We start from the raw sequence: 20,582 nt of genomic DNA, 5'->3' as shown, positions 1-20,582 counted from the left end.
CCTCAGGAGCACTTTCCCCAAAGTGGGGGCCTTGAGTAGCTGAGGGACAGCAGTGAGACTGAGGATACATGAGTGGCAGGAGTCAGGGGGCCCCAAGATACTGTGCCTATTTCTCAATTTTGCCTGGGGCTAGCCCTAGACAGAGGGACCTCTCCAGTCCTCCTCATGGTCTATCTCATAGAAACCTCTTTGCTTCTGCTCTGGTGGACCTGATAGTCATCACCAGGGATACTGCGTACTTTGCACAACTCCAGAGGGCACCAGCTATTTGTGATTATTAAAGAGCTGATCAGTTTTTATGACAATATTTTGGGAAGTAGCAATAAAACATCTTGGAATCAGAACTGTCTTTTTCTGACTTGCTCAGAATTGTCTTACCAGTAGCTCTAGCAGTAGGGCTCATGGACATCAGCAAAGCAGAAAGGCACAGAGAAGAAGAAAGGCACTGACTATGCAACTCTGGGGCATCTGTTCCAACGTACATTCCAATATAGACCTTTCTCAGCCCCACGCTACACCATGGGCTATCCTATCAGTCAGGATGAAGCTGGCTACAGCAACAATAACCCCATTTTCAGTGGCTTACCATGGGAGAAATTTCTTTTGGACTAGCTTAACTGATCAATGGGAGTGTTCATCAGCAGGCAGCTTTCCTCTAGGTAGTCAATCAGGGACCTAGGTTCCTTCCCGTCTGTCATCCCCTCGGCCTAGAGCCTTGAAGGAGGAAAAGGCACAACTGCATCTTTACCACCTTGCCATCCCTTCCACTCACATCCCATGATAAGAATTAGGCTCCTAGCTTCACCGAGATACCAGGAGGGCTGGGAAAAGCAGCCCCGGACTGGGCAGCCACTTCCCAGCAGTGACTCTACACTACGGAAGAGGGAGAATCAGTCTGGGGGAGAGTTACCATCTTCAGCTGTTACCAAATGGGCATCACATAAATTACAAGGTCAAATGTTATATACAGTGGGAGAGAGAAACTGAATGATCCTAGAGGCAAATTAGTCCAGATTTGGCAAATGAACAGCAAGGCTAAAATCAGAAAGATGTCTCCTTCACAGAGGACTTTGCCCTCAGCCTCTGGGGTTTGGCAAAGAGGTTTCTCCATCCACAAGGCCCCCATGTTTTTAGCCACACTAACAGGAAACGCGGTCTCCATGAGGACCACAATGTAAACCATGAGAGGCTTTAGACATCAAAGCAAAGCCAAGATTTTAGGCTTTGGAATTAGAGCACATCTTAGTGGAATATAAAAAACGTACCCAAAATTTTCAAGATTCTGTTTTCAGATGAATAAAAACAGCCTAAAAATATGAACAGCCTACAAAGGGAAGAAAAAAATAAATAAAAGGGACAAATTGATAATGAGGCCATTTTACTTATATCAAAATTAGCTAAAATCAAGTTATTTGTGATTTCATCTACTTCCAACAACTGACTCTATGTACAATTGAGTCAACCATAAGTTGGCTAACCTAAAATTTTAAAAATTAAATTCTTTTCAGGGTATTAGACTGCATTTCCAGCTGACTAACCATGCTAACACTTGAACTAGCTGTGTATATTGTGTCCAATTATAAAACTATTTATATATTTAGGATATTGAATCTTAAATCAGGAGATCTTATTTCAAATGCTGGCTCTTCTAACCCCACAGTATCACCTAGAACATCTGACTACCTCAACCACTGACTTCAATTTAAAATGAAAGTATTGATTCCAAAACTCCAGTTAGTACAAAACTATGGTTCGTACATTCTGCATAGCATTATATCCTATGTTTTGGTTCAGGCTTAAAATTAATGGTCCACCTTAACCTCAATTCTGGAAAAAACTAAGTTACCCATTTAAGAATATTTTTTGAACCTCTGGCCCTGTGCTTGTTCCAAGGAAAATGTGAATGGTGATTTAAATGATTGATCACCACATAGATGATCCAGTCGTGTAGGCATTGTAAAATCACTTAAAGAGATAATTTTTTACATCATAACCCAGGAGACCTGTAAATTTTAAATTGTGGCGGTCTGAGATGAGGTTAAAAAGCAGAGGGGTTGGATATTTTCATCACAACCACTGGATGGCAACAGACATTAACAATGAGTGCAGATAATCGATAAGAACAGCCACTGTCCGGCTTCACTTGAGCTCCTCCTCTCTCATGTTAGATGCAGAATAAAACAAATCTAAATGTTAGAAGGAAGGAAGCAACAGTGAGTTTGGAAGTAAAAGAATTAGTTTTGGAACACATATTCTGTTTTTATAAGTACTTTGTTTGTGGATAAATCCCCCAAGATTTCAGCTCAGCCAAGAGTTGTAAGAAAATGAGGTACTCGCCAGAAGGGATGAGTTAAGCTGGAATGCTGTATTTACCAGAATGCACAGCTTTCACTGAATAATTTATTAATGACAGTGAAGATTTTGATCTTGTGTAATAAGACCAAGCTTGCTACTCCCCATTTGTGACTGAAAGCATACAGCTCAACCCCACCCTCAGGCTTTCTCCCTCTCCCAGGAATATTCCAAGCTATGGACAGAGGCCATCTGGAAGACCCCTCTGATCTAGGAGGCCCGTAGGAGATGGGGGGTTAGCTATCTGTGTTCCCACCATGTCCTTTTTGGGTCTTTGTTCTGGAGCTTCATGAGGTGGGGGGACGGTAGGAACATCCCCCAGAGCGAGCTGGTGAGGCCAGGGTATGCCCACATGACCTCCCCTCCCCTTCTCCCATGAGGAGGCGGAAATCTAGCGTTAACAGTATAAATTTCAATTTAAACCCCACACGACCCATTTGAACTAACATCAAAGCCCCAACAGAAATCCAACTTTCAGGATTCTGGCACAGGCCCTGGGAAAAGTTGGGGACTAGAGGGAAATCTGTCAGAGATTACGCTCAGGGCTTTGACAGATCACCTTCGACACAGTCCCTAGAATAGTAATTCTCAAATTCTGATGGACTGAGGATTCACTTTGGAGCTACTTAACGACGCAGATTCCTGAGCCCGTCCCTAGAAACAAAAGGCTTCGGATGGAAATGCTCCACCAACCACACTTTGAGAAATACTGTCTAGAAACAACAAACAGTTCCACTGAGCCCCTAATCTACTCCCCTAATCACCTGCCCCCAATTTCTACAAGCAGAGAGAAAAGTTCTGGCAGAAGAGGGTCTGCTTCTCAGGCCGAGGCCATTTAAAACCTAAGAGGACCACTATGGTGATCGCAGATAAAGACCAGTCAGTGTGGGCTGAAGTAACTAGGCCCGGCAGTATGCTTGTTCCCGTTTCAGATCCTAATTTGAGTGTCTGCCTGCCAACTACTTTTTCTCTGACTTAGCCTCTGCTTTCTGGCAGGCTGCTATCTTTTCTTTGTCTGTAGGTATAATTTTGATTCATAGTTTGGATTGTATTTTGGACTTTCTGAAGCTTTTGTTACTGGCTCTAGCCAAACTTATATCTAACTCTACCTAAATAACCAACTGGCTAGTCCACAACCCCTGCCTACCCACTACGTGTCTTATTTAACATTCACAGAGACCATATCTGACCCTCATTCCAGCTCGTCTCAGCCATCCAAACACCGCTGCCACCTAAACACACTGATGACTGTTATGCCCTCAGATGTTTGGCCACGCAAATATACTAGATACAGAGCTCAAGCTGTGAGAGAGTATTTCAGTGCCATCCTACCCCAAATGGATCATTTCCCAAGAACTGACACAAAAAATGGGTTCAACGACTAATGAAACAGCATCAAAGTCTGGGGTATTTTTTCCCCATTGTAAATATTTTTGCAGATATTTGTAATCATTATGGTAATGAAAACAAACACAATTTGAAAGGTTTTGGGGATAAAGTCACCCCCACCACCAACCCAATGCTGATATCAGTAAGTCCTATTAAGTCAATCTGTAAAGTGTATCTCAAACCCATCCAGGCTTCTCCATCCCCATTACTACCGCCCTCTCCCAGTCACTGTCATCTCACGCCTGCCCCATGGCAACAGCTTCTCCATGGATTTTCCTGCTTCCACACTGGTCCACCTCCAATCCTTTCTCCCTATAGCAGCCAATGTGACCTTTAGCAATGCAGAGCAGGTCATGTTACTTCCTAGTTTAAAAATCTTTCAGTGGCTTCTTGCAATGCTTGAAATAAAGGCCAAACTCTGCACCCTGGCATGAAAAGGCACTGCCAACCTTCCAACCCCATTTCATGCCACTCTCATTTGCCTACCACACTCTAAGCGACACAGACCATTTTTTCCATTTCCAGAATGACCCAAGAACTTTCCTGCCTCCAGACTTTGCACGTACTATTGCTCAGAACCTTTTAAAACTCCTTCTCTGACCTTCCTAAATGTCACCACCACCAGGTGCTCTCTCACACATCACTCGTTTATATTTACCATTTAGTTTAACCTGACCCCACCCACAATGCAAGCCCAGTGAGCGGTGGGTCCTGTCTGCCTTGGTCACCGCTGTATTGCCAGTGTCAGGCACACAGTGTGTCATATCGGCTGAATCAAAGGAAGGGTGAAGGAATGAATTGGTAAGATCTTGCTTGGGTAGTGCTGGCCTAACACCGGGTAAAACTTGCGTCACTCTGTATTACGGGAGTGTTCTGTGGGGTTGCAAAGACAGGATCCAGAAGTTTAGAGGCCATATCTGTGAGTATCCCATCTAGACTTCAGGGGAAAATGAGGGGAACATTTAAAAGGGGTGGAGAACCCCCTGGAGCCAGTCTTGGCTCTGAGAAGTATGTGAATGTTATCCTCTAAGTCCCATGATTGCATCAGTAAGTGAGGATGATTTATTTGAGAGATAAAGGGGCTGGAAAGAAAATCAGTATCACTATCTAAATAGGGTTATTATTCCTTAGAAGCATTAAAGTGTTGCCATCTGTGAACTCTGTCTCTACAGGCAAGTTCAAGGTTGACTGGAATCCATCTTAGGAGCTAATCTACGCCCCACTCTGTGCTCGAGCAAAGCTTATCAGGAAGGTAGGGTATGCTGTGTCCCAAAGAATTTGCATCAAAATATTAGAGGTATAATAACTATTTGATACCTATATACACACCCTGGAGGTGAGTGTCAAAAATATCTGTCCCTAGAAATAATAAATTCTAGGGCCACTAAAGTTTGGAGCAACGCTATCCAAGGCAGAGAAGGAAACCCCCCCAGTGTCTTGAAGCCACCATTTAAAAAACATAGGTCCATAAGTAATCCTGGAAAATGCTAATCTTGTGACAGCTTCAGAAGGAAAAAACAGTGAGGTGAGCTGGTTACCAGCAGCCTCAGTCGGGAAGCCTGGACCAGAAGAGTTCCTTCTGTCCCTGGGCAATGTCTTACAAAAGCAACTTGTTTGTTTGAATAGCCTCAGACGGAAGCTCACTGCCTCCATCTGAGTATTTACATGGCACACATCCTCACAGAGCCAGGCTTATCTGGCACTCGCTGGCCCATCTTGCTGAAAGCTGGCACGGGGGGAGCAGCTCTAACAGAAGGGGCCCAAGTCCTCAGGCTGGTTCTGAATCTGCACTGTGAAAGAAAGAGATGTGCCAAGAATCTTTACAGCCTGATTTATGAATTCAGTCTCAGGGAAGCAAATAAATATAGAGTATAATGACGTTTTTAGAATTACAAGAAGAAAAGTAAGTGGGTCACACTTATTTTGCTTCTCTCCCAAATATTTTAGGACAGAAGCAATATCTGGCATAACAATGAAAACTTCATAAATGCTAGGTCTATTTGAGAAGACCTCCATCTGGTAGCCATCCTGCAAATCACTCCCCCAAGGAGGAGATAAGCTTTTCCCTGCCACTAGGGGCTGAGTCCTGCAAGCTGGGGCTGCTATAGCTAGAGTCCAGACAGAAGGTGCAGAGGCTGCCTCCCGGGGCCCAGGAGGGGATGGAAGCGGCTGAGTGCCCTCTCAGTCTCTAATTAAAAACTGCCGTATGCTTAGGGCAGGCTCACCAACGTGTTTTTTACTACAGGTCTGGGCTGCTCAGCTCAACTGGTACAGCCAAAGTTCTCTCCAGCGGGTTATTAAAAGTGCAGGTTTGTGCCTGGAGGTTCTGAGGAACCCGGTCCTTGGGCCACACTTTGAGAAACAGTGGCTTAAACCAGTATTTCTCCAACTGGGGCCACTGGGTACATTCTTGAGAGTTCTACAGAGAGAATTTTTATATTTTGTACCTTTATTTTGATGATAATTTTTCAAATATTAAGAATATTCCCGATCATCTGGATGATAATTTTATAACCAAACACTAAAGTGCAAGACTTCCACTGAAGTGTTCACAATCAGGTTGTACTTTCAACTCTGTTGCAGGCTGATGAGTCTTTACTCAGATCCAGTCCTAACTTGAATGTTCACACCAAAGTGAGGCCTGAATGATATCTTTTCAGAATAGGAAGGGAAGGGAGTAGAAGGAAAGAAGACTTTGACAAAGAACATTAATGGATTGAACTTAGGGGGCCTATGGGATGTCCAGTCAGCACTTGGAAAATGGAACTGGAGCTCAGAAGACTTCTCGAAAACCAGCGAGCTGGGAGGTGCTCCACCAGGGGTGGGGAACTTTTTTTCTGCCAAGGGCCATTTGGATATTTATAACATCATTCACGGGTGATACAAAATTCTCAACTTAAAAATTAGCTATGAAAAAAGCTCCTAGGTTTATTGAATTTCGAGTCCTGCCTGTGGTTGCCTTGGCAGGGCCAGACCAAATGATTTCACAGGCTGGACGTTCCCCACCGATGCTACACATACAGCCATAGCTGAAAACGAAAATGAGGGGCTAGGTGGAAGGTAGCTAGAGATTGGAAAAGAGGTCAGAGAGTAAGGAGAAAACCAGAAACATCAGAGATGAGGGAGGAAAAGTTCCAGGAAGGAGAGAGCAATGTCCATGTGAGTGGTACCGTCTCCGATTTCACTGTTAAATGAAATAAGTTATAAAACGGCCTGTTCAATACGGTATCACTTGTGCAATAAAAAATTGTATATGCCTAAATATTTCCAAAAAAATGTCTGAAAGGAAAAAAAACAACAACAAAAGCCTAGGCTCATCTCTGAGAATTAGAAACGGAAGGTGGGTGCAATAGGGGAGCCTTAGCTTTTCACTTTGCACCATTTTGTACAGTTTAAATTTATTGTTATGAACATATTACTTTCTCACTAATGTTTTAAGAACTGGTCAGCAGTATGACATTAAATTATCAGAGAGGACAAGAAAGATGAGACTCAAAAGAGGCCATTAGAGGGCAAGAAGGTTGTCATTGGTGACCTTTATCAGAACGGCTTCAGGGAGGAATGTGAAAGCTGGCTGCTGGAGTCTAAAACACTGCTTCTCGAGCTCTAACATGCACATAGAAAACGCAAGGGGAATCTTTGTTAAAATGCAGATTCTGATTCAATAGGGCTGGGTAGAGTCTGAGATTTCTAACAGGCTCCCACAGGATACCCACATGGCTGGCCCAAGCACCATACTTTTGAGTTGCAAGGTAGTCAGAATACAGGAATTGGAAGTGAGTGCAAAGTGAATGCTATTTGCCCCAAAGCATTTCCTAGAAGATGAACCCTGAGACACGCTCTAATAAAAAAGACTCACAAGCAAATAGGTTTGGTAAATGCCACACTCCCATCCTGATGGGGATACACTGGGTATTTTGCTGGCTTCTCACTCAGATGTTCCTAACAGTTAGGGCGAACCTTGCAGCCATGAACACTTATCTCTGCTGTCGGAGCCTGATGTTCACACAGGTCACCTGGAAGGTGTGGGGGAACAGAACTACAGGGTAGCAGGAGCTCAGGGGTGCACAGTCAGGAAACTGGAATATGACAAATTGAATTTTGTCTCCAGTACAACAGTAGCAGAGGTCTCTGAAAGGCAAGAGAGCTCCCAAAATAAACCTTGTGAGGGCAAGTGCACCAGTAAAGCCTGATGCTCCCGACAGTACACGCTATGGTACCATCAGGTATTTGCCAAGTCTTATTCTGAAGATTTCTGGACCTTTCTAAAACTCAGCCCAGCATCAGCAGCATGGCTCCCCAGCCATGGGAATGAGCATACTTGTGAACACCTGAACTTGAATGCATCTGTGCTGCCAGTGACTTCACTGAGCAAGAGCAGGAAAACAGCTAACTTGACCTCACTGCTGAAAGGAGTCCGTCCTGCTTGACATGAGCATAATCCTACTGTCCACTGACAGTGATCAAGAACAGCCTGGGAGAGGCTGGGCAGCACTGATCCTCTCACCTGCTGAGACGGAGCAGGTGAGACCAGAAGGAGCCTCAGAGCTCAAATAACATGCTGGTGGCACTGAGTCATCTGCCCAGGACCTCCAGTGCTTGGCTGGCCCTGAACGGCCTTTTAGACTCTCTTCATAGGCAATGCGCTGAGCAGTAAGTTTCAGTGGGAGACTGGATTTCAAAGGAGCCTCAGTGCAGGAGAGTGTGGAGGTTATGCTTCCTAGCATGCCTTAATCCTTTGAAAAGACTGCCACTCTCTCCTCTCTAACGTCTGAACTTGGCAGCAGAGGGTTCAAGCCATATGGGGCAACTCACACAGGATTAGAATGACACAGAACTGGCCATAAAAATGCCCTGAAGCCTTACATTCACAGATGAGGGCTTCCATCGCATAGCACTTCATCAGATGTATGGTCACTCAGTCAGTCCCAGCTGTTATACTTGTCTCTCAGATTTACTGGGGAGAGAAATGGGCATGCACAATTCCAAATTCTCCTTATTAGCCTCCAGATTTGTTTACTTTTGAGGATAAATATATTTGAACAGCACTGTGCACAGCATGGTGGCTATTTCAGGGACACTAGTTAGGAAAACACATGCCTGTTACTGTACAGCGACATGAACTCAAGCTCAGGCATCAGGACAGCAGGGAACAGCTGGCTGTTCGTGCTAATTCTGTTTTGCGAGGCTCCCTGCAGGGTCCTTTTCCCATCAGAGAGTGGTGGCAAAGGAATCCAAATTAGTTTTAAGTCACCTAACAAATACACATTCCCTCTGTTAAATTTGTTATCAAATATCTTCCCTATCAACACTAAGTATATTTTAGACTTACAGGGAAGAGTAATTTGGGAAATCAGGAGTCACTTATATTGGCCCCCATATGATGCCTCGTGACTAAGCCACCAGCAACCATGCAATAGGCTGACTTACTGCATTCCTCTAGGTTTGTTTTATTATATTCCTCTAGATTTCCCTATTCTGATGTGTTAATTTTAAAGAATGCAGAAGCTAGCCTCTAATCTATAATGGGAAAGATTTTGCACTCTATTTTTATATGAAGCACTTTAATTGCCACTAACATCATTGAAGTTAGTGCATACACAGGAAGGAGGGTGTACCCTCGAAATCTTTTATCCCCCAAAGACAAAATACTTCTAAAGAAACAAAAAGCAGAGGAGATGGGTGGGAGGGGCCCTACTTGAAAAAAGCCGTGCTTTAGGTTTTGATTTCAAGTTCTACCTGGGTGTTTTCCACCCAGGAGCTGGGGAGAGTTCTCTACCTTCACTCAATGTAGCCCATTAACTAGACTGTCGAGGGCCTAATTTATTGGCCTGGCTCTTTGATTCCTCTCGTGAATTCTATAATACAATCAGTTGTGGCAGATGATTTTGGAAGGAGAATGCCCTCAACACATACAATATCTGGAACATAAAAGAATGACTTCCCCTTTTCCTGCATTTGAAGACTTTCTGATCTCTCAGGGTAAAATATAATGGTCAAATTAAAACCTTTCTAATTTGTAAGTGACTTTAAAAATAATTTAGTGACCTTAGGTCTTGGTTAGGAACAAGAGGTTCTAGATCCAACTTTGGTGCCTGTCTTGAGCCTGGAGTAAAACAAAAATCCATCCCTTCCCAAGCAAGGAAACCCAGGCCTGGAATGAAAGGAAGGGCACAGCGGCTCCATTCAGGAGATCTTGGAAGATGCTCATCATTGCAGATGCTCAGGCTCAGTCAGCCCAGGCTGCAGTTCACAAAGTCCCAGCTGCGAATCTGAATTCTCTCCTCCCCTCCCCACGCCCCCGGACTTGTTCTGTGCTTACCCCTTTGACCAGCTAGGACATGACTACAGGGTTGAGGCTGAACACCCTGAACACCCGGACATGCATGGAAAGCCCACTAAGCAGACAAGCCGCTTCGATCGGGAAAGCCGTCTCACTGTACCTTTTTGCTTACTGAGAAACAGCAGAGGGGGCGTGATGCAGGGATCCTGCGGCCCGGGGCTCTCTGTGGCCGCGAAACTTTCTTTGGAACTCGCTGCTTCGGCAGGTTTCTGCTGCACCGCGGGCTCCTCGGGTGCTGGGGCTCTGTCGCCAGAGGGCAGCTCCTGGCCAGTTTGGGGGACAGCCGAGGGGAACTTAAGGAAGGGGCCCTGCTCGGCCAGGCCCTGCTGGCTGGGCGTGCGCTCCTCCACCCGGGCACCGGGCTCCTCCCGGATGGCGTCCAGGGCGCCCGGCTTCATGGGGGGCGAGTCCTGCTCCCGCTTGGGGCTCTCCTCCGAAGCCGAGGATGCGTCGCACGACTCGATGATGAGCTCACTGTCCAGCTCAGCCTCGCGCTCCTCCCTCAGGATGCTGTACTGGATGGACGGCGAGGCCGGCGACGGCGGCGGGCCGCCCACGTGGCCGAAGGTCACGTAGCCAGAGGTCAGCGCATCCTCGGCCGCCAGTGGGTCCTCGGACACCAGCTCGATCTCCGAGTCCCCTGACTCCGCGCTGCTGGCCTCCTGGTCCAGCGGGCTGGGGACGGTGGGCAGCCTGGACCTGGCCTTGGCCTCTGGCCTGTGGGCCACCTGGCCCGGCGGCCGTGGGCTCTCTGCTGTTTCATATGACAACCCCTTTGCTTCTTTAATGGCAGTGATCAGCTCATCCTCGGAGATGCTGCCTTTCCCCTGGGATTCTGCAGCAGATGGTTCTGTCATCCCACAGGGCGAAGGAGAGCGGGAGAGGCGCACACACACACGGACAGACAGATGGACAGAGAGAAGAAATAAAACAAAGTTCCATTAGGGGAGATGTTTTCTCCTTGCTTGAGAAACACATAGCTCATTAGCACAAAAATAGCCTGTTTCCAGGGCTATGCTGGAAAGACAGGCCACCTGAACTACAAGGCTAATTAGCATTATGGCCCAATTAACCAGTGTTTTACACACCTATATACCTCATCTAGCTATTTAAAAAGTGACCCAGGAATTTCTTAGCAACAGCAGCACCTCAGTAGGTTTTTCTGTTTCAATGTGGCCCAGGCTCTAGAAGTCATTGTTTTTAATTTCTGATTTATTCTCCCAGGGAAGTTTTCCGATGTCACGTATTTCATCAGTTAATCTGTCAGATGTAACTCTAATTTGGCCCACCAATATAACAAATCTGAAAATCATCAGTTATTCCTTTGTCCACTGGTGTCTGTGTTCCCTCCTTGAAGAAGACAAAGAAAGCTGATTTGGATCCTTATATACAACTTGATTTCTGAGCTTTACATTTCCCCTAAGAAATAATAATTTTACTCTTTTTTAGTGAAAAGTGTAACTAGGTGGATCCATATAAGAGGGATTTTGCCCATTCCACCAGGCAGGCTGTGCAGGTTACTACAGTGTGAGGTCCCACCGGGCCTGGAACGCTGGAGCCCACCACTGTTCTTTGCCCTCTCTCTTCACCTTCCCAAGAAGCACGAAGCCTGAGAGCCACCCAGTCCCTGAGAGCCACCAAGCCCCTGGGTGAATGGCTGCCTTCTGCCTGATGTCTATCCAGATGGTCTGAAAACCTCCCTGGCAGTCTTGCTGATATTTCTGTCCCTTAGATGAGACGACCTGGGATCACCATGACAACAGTTTTCAGGAGCTTGGTTTTCCCTAGCCATACAGCAGGTCTTCAGAACATCTTAGACAGTAGTCTCTGGCCCTTCTGGGAGCAAAGACTACTTGGGAATGATAGCTAAGGGGTAACGGATTTTGGGGGGGTAATGAAAATGCTCTAAAATTTATTGTGGTGATAGATACACAATTCTGTAAATATAAAAGCCATTAAAATTTATTTTATTTTTTAAAATATATCTTTATTGATTTCAGAGAGAGGAAGGAAGAGGGCGAGAGAGATAGAAACATCAATGATGAGAGAGTTATTGATCGGCTGCCTCCTGCATGCCCTTGACTGGGGATTGAGCCCGCAACCCGGGCATGTGCCCTGACCGGGAATCGAATCCCGATCACCTGGATCCTAGGCCGACACTCAACAGCTGAGCCACACTAGGCCAGGCAGCCATTAAAATTTAAATGGGCGAATAGTATGCTATGTGGACTGTATCTCAACAAAGCCAACTCAAAAAGAAAAAGAAAAAAAAAAAAAGAGATGGAAGGAGGGTTTTTCCCTGAATTGGTACTTACAGGAGAGCTGCCTGACCTGTATCAGACTGTAGTATGAGTGAGAAGTAACTTTATTTATGATAAGTCACTGAGATTTGGGAATTTATCTGAATCTGAATGAATGCACCCTTCAATCTGGATTCTGCTCTGACTGCTTGCCTAACTTCACGGACAGCTCCCAGATTACTTCTGACTTCTGACGCATTAAGAGGATACTGCAGTCCTTGAGAGGAGGAGTCATGGCAACCTAATGAGTTGTGGTGGCCATGGGGACAGAAAAGACAGGACAATTTAAGAGACACCGAAGAGAGAAAAACCACAGACTTAGCGCCTGGCACGTGTGGTGGGTGGGGAAAAAAATGGGGTGTCGGAGGTCACTCAGAAATGGTGAACCTGAATAAGATGAGCGGGAATTCCATACCCAGGAACGTGGAAGTCAGAACAGGGGGCTGTTTTGATGGGACAGAGGAAGGAAATTCTTATCATGAACATCTTCCCTTCCTGTAGCTCATATTCTCCCAGTTTCTCTGTCTGACCATCTAAACTGCTAGGACTGCTTGTTCAACATTCCTAGGAGACCACAAAGCAGGCAGGCAGGCAGGGCCTGGGCTCAGAGGGCTACAAGTGGCCCTGCAGGGCAGCCCAGCCTGGGTGCAAGCCGGCCTGGGAATGGGTCCTTCGGGAACAGGCTGGTGCCCACACATCCTGCACTACTGGGAGCCCCGGGGGTGCGTATTTGTCTGGGTCATGATCTGATTGATGTTGGTCTCTTCACCCTCCCCCGGTCTCCCCAGCCCCAGGCTGAAGCACCATGAGGGCAAAGGGCAGCCAAGGCACTTTCGCGTCCACAATCATATCCCCAGCTCCGAGTGCAGCACCTGGCACACAGAACGTACTGCTAAATGGAGCTCGCGTGAGGGCCAGCTCAAATCTTTAGAATGCTGGTTCTGCATTAGGCGAAAGGCTCGAAACTGTCCTCAGAAATTGTGACCTGCAGGAGTCAGTCTGGATGGGGCCCACACATCTGCATTTTGTAATCACCTCACTCCAAGGGTGATTCTAACAGTCACCTCCAGTTAGGGTTGGCAGACTTAGCAAATAAAATGCAGGACACATAGTTAAATTTGAATTATCAGCTGAACAATGAATGTTTTATTAGTATAAGTGTGTCTCATGAAATGTGACTATTTTATCTGGCAACCCTATCTCCCTCCAATTGAAAATTGCAGCGTTAGAGCGTTCAGCAAAGAAGGTTCAAGGATCTTGCTTTATTTACGCAACAGTAAGGATGTTATCCGACAGCTGTGGGGTATGGGAGGAAGGGCCCTGATGGGTTTCATCTCGAGCAAGTGAAGGCACTACCTTAAAAAGAATCCATCTTTATTATGAGTCACAAGGAACTCAACAGATATTGTAGACACTGGCCTCCATTCTTACTGGGAACTCAAGCTTAACAAAGTGCTAGGAGGAATCTGGGGAAAATTTAGAACAAAACAGAAGCTTCCCTACTCTTGTTTAAAATCACATGGGCATCTGGCTAAGATACTGGTTATTATGTGTCAAGACTGATACAGCAAAGCTGGAAACTGTCAATGAAAATAAATAAAATCCAGAAGCTGAGGAGGTTAGAACTGCCCGACCTGGAAAGATGTGTTGCTGTTGCCAATAAAGATGATATAATTCAGAAAGATACAAGGAAACATGAACATGGGCCACTTTACCAAGCTGCAGTGGCCAGTGCCCAACTGTGAATAACGCTGCCATTCAGGTCGCCCCTTAGCTCCTGGCTCATTCCCCACTCAGCACCCAGGGATCCTCTGAAAACACAAACCCGACGCTGCCGCTTTCCTTCTTCTCCCCACGCCAGCTACACTGACCTCCCAGCCGCAACCTGAACACACGGGACATTCCCAGCTCCCGGCCTCTTCACTGGCTGTCGTTCCCGGCTATCTGCATGGCTTGTTCCCTCACCCCATTCAGATCTCGGCTCAAAGCCATCAGCAGACAGAAGCCTTTTCTCACCACCTCCCATCCCTCTCTTACACTGTATCTTGTATTTTTCTAGACACTTAGAAACTGTTCTAAATTAGAATTTCTCCTGATTCACAATTCACATAATTAGAAGTATTCCCCACAATAGATGATTTCCTTATTTATTAAACAATGATAAACAGAACTCATTTTGTTTAGAATGTTTTCCTTTCCTTCGGTTTCTATGTAGGAGTCTATGTGTTTTTGGTGTTTGCCTTATCTGCTGGCGCTGGAAATGGCAGTGACCCAAGACCCACATGTAATAAAGCCCAAGTCTTCCAGTGTCTACAGGCAGTGTGTCAGATGATGCCAAGGACTCACACGCTGGGGAGGGGATTAGGCTAAACTTTGGGGATAAAAAGAGTAAGGAGAAAGGTCTCAATGACAAGCTGATTCCTTCTATTTCTTCTGTTAATTTTATTCTTACCTGTTGTTTTATGACTCAGGTGTTACGATGGGGAGGCTGGGTGGAGAGAGGAGCTGAACATGGAAGAGACTGTGTAATGGAACAAGGGACTATCTCCTTCTTGAATAAACCTTGCTTAGAATGTTTACTTGGAGCAATTGCAGAGAAAACCATTGCCCTAAGCCCATGCTATCAAGTGGGCAACTCAAGATCATAAAACGCCAAGGTCACATGAGCCAGATCTGTCTTTGTTTTCTCTTGAAGTTGCTCCAGAACCCCAATGGGTCATGGCTATTAAAAAATAGAAATTCCCTAATAATAACTAATAAACCCTGTATCAAGTCTTGAGCATCAACTTTGTAAACTGTAATTTGTATTGGAGGCATGTGCCGTGCAAGTGGACTTATATGTGCTGGGGTATTTTATTCTTCCTAAAGGCTGGCTGAAATTCTTCTGGACCCATCACCAGGCAACTCTGGAGCTCTGTAAAACACAGCTAGTAATGTAGCTTCCATCTCCAGAGCATCAATATCTTTATCTCATGGAATAATAGAAGGGTTGTATGATGCACTGGCAGAAGGAGTCCAGGAGGTTTTGAGACTCAGCTATGTCCCTATCTCATGTTGCAGGTTGGGACAAGTCACATCTAACTCACTTGGGGCCTCAGCTTCCTTAATTGTCATCACAACCAAATCGAAACTTATATTTTATGATAAATTCACTATATTCTCACACCTCCTGTCCTTGTATCTTCTTGGATTGAAAGGCCACCCCTCCCTTTCACCTGTTTATTTCCTCCTGCTCTTTTAAGAGTCACTTCTGGTCTCTGTTCACCTGGGGAGCAGTTGGACTCTGATGCTCCTCAGCACTCTACGTTTCCCTCTCTCAGAACACAAATCACACCAGAGGTTGACAATTTCTGTTGTCAACTGACGCACTGGAGGGCAGGGACCGATTTGTGTACATTTTTTAAACAACTGTAATCACCAGTATTTAGTAGAGTGTGACCAACCAAAAGAATGTGTGTAGGAAGTGTTTGTTGAGTGAGTGAATAAATTTGAAAGTCAGGGACTAGGTGCAGTGGATCTTTGAGACCCTTGGAGCTTTATAGTTGAATGAGTCTGAGGTAAGGTTTGGGAAAGGGAAGAAATGATGCTAAATCTTTAGGGAAACAGGACAGTAGGTACTTCCATTAAGTCTACTCTGTTCTAACACTTGGACTTACCTTCTATAAATCAAAAAGGTTTGTAAATCACTTTGGGATAGGGTCAAAATGCCAGCGAGTAGAAGCAGGGGAAGATTCAAGGCCCTCGAACTGCTCTCTTCATCCTGATATCTCATGGGCATTTGCACACAGGATGGAAGGTGCACATGGGATGGAGATGCACATGGGACGGAGACGAACATGGGACGGAGATGCACACAGGATGGGGGATGCACAAAGTATGGGAGATGCACACAGGACAGAGATGCACACAGGATGGAGATGCACACAGGATGAGAGATGCACACAGAATGGAGATGCACAAAGGATGGAGATATACAAAGGATGGGAGGTGCACACGGATGGAAATGCACACAGGACTGAGATGCACATGGAATGGAGATGCACAGGACAGGGTGGGGGAGCTCCTGCTACCACTCTGGCTTTTCACCAGGTAGGGGAGTCCCCCTTTGTATTTGAGAGGATATATCAATTATGGTTTAACACCCTGCCTGAGTCAGAATAGAACATTCAAGTTGAATAAAATCACAACCTAGTGAATTTCAACTAAAAAATTCTATCCAAATAAATCCTTTAGTTTAAAAAATAAAACTGTATGCACATCGCAATACACTAAAAGATAAAAATGACAATGTTACCTCTCATTGCCCATGACCCTCCAAAAGATCCGGAGGCAAGCTCCCTTCACTGTACTGACTTGGAGCCAGGCCCAGAAATGCAAATGCCCTGCCCAAGGTGACCCGGCTGATCTCAGGAGAACAGCCAAGGTGCTGGACACATGATGCCTCCAGGAGGTCTGGGAGGAAAGCTACCCTGGAAGCAGACGGTGCCACCCTCTCTGCTCTGAATGGTGGGCCCACAGGAGGAGTTTAATGTTTCCAGTGTGTCGTTCTTTCCCCTCAATTTAAGAAACTTCTTACAAAGCAAATTCTACAGGACTTCAACGAATATTCCACATCTCAACATTTGGACAATGGGCACAAGACTGGAAAAGCTGTATGTTAACTAAATCAGCTCAGTTGAGATTTGGATGCAAATCTTGATTCCTTAACATTTGGGTTTCCAGTGCCCTGGGTCTTCCTGGGGCGGGGGTACCAGTTTCCTTACCTGTCCCGGAAGATGGAGGAGTGATGGACCCTGGGCTGTCATCTTCAGGCTCTGAGACGGTGACAGTGGGGACTGTGTCAGGACTCGGTTTCAGACAGGTATCTTGCTTCTCGGGGGTCTTCTCTTGGGTGGCAGTCTCAACAGAAGGCTCAATCTCAGTCAGTGTGATTTTGACGGGGGCAGTGACCAGGGAGGCCCTATGGTGCCCTTCGGAGAGATCGTCTATGTAAGGAGCGAATGTTGACTCTTCAAATAAATGGTCCTTGAGGATTTTCCCCTCCACAGGAGCTGGTTTCTCTGGTTCACGGACCTTTTCGGATTTTACTGAGATTTCAGCGTCCTTACTCTTAAAGTCCAAGTCTTTCTTTTCTACCTTGGGGTGACGCTGCTCCTGGTAGTTCGCCTCCTCTGGCCTGGTTATGTCAATGTATTTGTAGGCTTCTGCTTTCATCTGGTCCAGAGGGTCTGCTAAGATCTTGTTCACTTCGGTGGACTCTGCAGGAGTCATCTCTATTCCAGAATCAGAACTAAATAAGCCATGAGGCTCTGTCCCGGGCACATCCGGTAAGGAGGGTCCGCGGGTACTCAGCTCCTCAGGGCTCTCTGATGCGGTGACATGGCCATCTTCCTTCTGAAGAATTCCCGTGAAATATGTGGACTCCTCCTGAGGCGGGTAACAGATGTCGGAAATCAGAGACGTGTAACATGCTCCTTCCCCATCTTCTGACGCTGTTGAAAAGGGATGATCCATGGCACGGGAGACATCTGCCACACCTGGGGACCAAAAGAGCAGCAGACGGTGAGTGGGCGCTGGGCTTCAGTCCTCTCCCCTGCCTAACCCCCCAACCCGCCCTGCCCTGTGGAGACACGGCATCCTTTCTCCTCCAGACCTCAGGGTTCCCTCTCTGCACTGGAATATTCATTCCCCTTGTCTCCCTGATAGCCCACAGCACTGGGGTGTCCCAGGCAGCAGATTATAGAGGCTCACATAGCTGCCACGGATACAGAAGTTGGGGACAGAGACCAGAGGGCTAGAAAGTTGATTTCCAACATCTCTCAATACACAGTGACTTGGTCCTACTTAGTATTATTCAACAGAAGCCCTCTTTGTGTCTAAAGTATTCAAGACTCAGCAAAGGTGGAAATGTAGGCTAATTCAGGTCGGTAAGTGCAACTAGGAAACTCGGCTGGGAGAAGGGCTGCTGTTAGAGCTGGAAGGGGCCTGAGGAGACCCTCTCGTCCAGCCCTTTCCTCCAGGGACTCCTGCTCCACCTGGATGGACGCCATCCCTTCTCTTTTTAAAGGTCCTCAGAGAAAGGGACTCCTAGTTTTCCGATGGACTCATCCCAAAGTGGTATCACCTTCAAGATGCTCTTCCCCACTTCTTCAGTTTTCTCATTTTGTTTCACCCCCATTCACTCATCTACTGCCCATTCTTTGCCTTCCAGTGATATCCACAAAGACCCACTGGGGGTTCCTTAGTTCCACTGGTGGTGCTAAGGACAAAGCAGGTTTCCAAGTTGGAGTCTATAGACTGTTTGCACCTGGCCTTCATTCTACTCATAAACCAGCCAAGAGTTCACTAATAGGCAGAAGCGGAAAACCCTCTATTATTTTTCTTGGCTGTACAATGTCATCAGAAAGGAAGAAAATGAATGTTTATTGAGGTGTTGCTATATGCTAAGTAGTTGGATTTTATCCAATTCTTACAGCTATTTTATAAATTAAGCCCCATACTCTCAACATACAAACACATCTCACACACACACATACAGACAAACACACACAGCCCTTAAGACACACCCAAAGTGGTACCAGATTATGGTACCAACTCATAAAGTAATAAAAGTAGAAGCATTACAGTAATAGCTAATATTTGAGTGTTTGCTGTATGGCAGATAATTCCAAGCTTTTTATTAATATGGACTCATTTCATCATCAAAGCAATCTTAGGAGACAGATACTATTATTAGCATCATTTACAGATGAGGAAACTGAGGAACAGAGAGGCTAAGTACCTCACCTAAGATCTCATAGGCAGAAAGCAACAGAGCCAGGATTCAAGCTCCAGCAGTCTGGAAGTCAGAAACCTCCCCTCATGCCCTTTGCACTTTCGTAAAATCAGTTTGTGAAGTCCCCCCCACCCCCCAGTAATTTTGAATCTAGCATTATTACAAATAAACATGCCTTTTGTATTTTCCTAGCTTTTTTCTGGGTTGCACCAGCCATTGCCTAAGGGGAATGAAAAAAGCACAAAGCCTTTTCTCCGCTCTAGCACTTTCCTGCCTCAGCACCATTCCTTGGACCTTGCTTCCCCCAGATACCTGCATACCTAAGCCCATCACGGCCAGATCTTTGCCCAAAGGTCACCTTCGTAAGGAAGGCAACAGTGACCACTCTATCTAAAACTGCAACCTGCCCTGCCTTCCCCACTCCATGGCAACCCTGTTCCCGCCTACCCTTCTCTACCTTTTCTTTTTTTCCATATCACTTGCCTCCTCCTAATATACCATAAAATTAACTTATTTATTACTTATGTATTGATTGTCTCCCTTTGCTAGGCATGCTCCATGAGGGTAGGAATCTTTGACTATTCTGTTCACTAACGTAGTTCAACACCTAGAACAGGGCCTGGCACATGGTAGGTACTCAATAAATATTTGTGAAATTTAAACGGTGTCAATTTTAGAATTAAGCACAAGTAACAGGATTGTGAGAAGACAGGCTGGCAGATTCCCCCAAATGGCTAACGATACTCACTTCACTCAGCAAGTGGCCTAAATCTGTGACCAGTTCAAAGCTGTACATTTCTGTGAAGCTTCTAATTGTGCTTCCTTTGCATATGGCAGCCCCTTTTCAATTTAGACCAAAAAAGGCTCAACAGCAAAAGGAATAATATTAATGATAAGCCTTATTGCCCACCATATAGACTACCAAAGAAAAAGGTAATAAATTTAAATTCATGTGTGCACACACACATTTATCCTAAAGAATTTTGAAAGCTTCTTTCATTACACGGGCTCAGCCTACATGGGACCTCACTAGAGGCAGGGAAACCAACCCTGAGATATTTCGTTATGGGCACCTGCATTCTGCCATTCCTACCGCAATTATCTGAAACCGCTCCCCCGTGTTAACAACTGTTCACCAGAAAGTAAGGAGGGGCCTGCCCCTGGATATGAACTGTCTGGGGGTGAGGGTGGGGTGGGGAAGGGGATGCTCTCCTGGAGAATACACAGTAGGCAGTGTCCAGGGCTGCGTCACAGTCATTAACATTCAACTCTCACTCGGTGCTTCTATTGCAGAGGCCACCACAGGGCTCCTGGCCTTATCTCCTATACCTGGCATAGTGCACAGCCCTCCAGTCCACAGTCTCCTGACACCAGTTATCACACTAAACACAAGTCAGCAACTGGCCCCAGGGTTCCGTCCTGC

At 45.9% G+C, this 20,582-nt stretch overlaps 1 protein-coding gene across 1 annotated transcript in view; it reads right to left on the bottom strand.

Annotated features, from left to right (window-relative positions):
* The window catches only part of RTN1 (reticulon 1), a 153,952-nt gene that overhangs the window by 57,677 nt on the left and 75,693 nt on the right, over nt 1-20,582 (bottom strand). Inside the window, exons 2-3 of the mRNA XM_087814173.1 lie at nt 17,148-17,921; nt 10,185-10,934 (exon numbers count right to left, since the gene is read on the bottom strand). Coding sequence (XP_087670299.1) covers nt 10,185-10,934; nt 17,148-17,921 — 1,524 coding nt within the window. The remainder of the gene's footprint in view (nt 1-10,184; nt 10,935-17,147; nt 17,922-20,582) is intronic.

This window comes from Miniopterus natalensis, chromosome 1 (genome assembly GCF_054644295.1).
Source record: "Miniopterus natalensis isolate mMinNat1 chromosome 1, mMinNat1.hap1, whole genome shotgun sequence".
NCBI classification, from domain to species: Eukaryota; Metazoa; Chordata; class Mammalia; order Chiroptera; family Miniopteridae; genus Miniopterus; species Miniopterus natalensis.
Note: the sequence above shows the minus strand (reverse complement) of the source record. Positions and strands in the feature narration are given on the sequence as shown.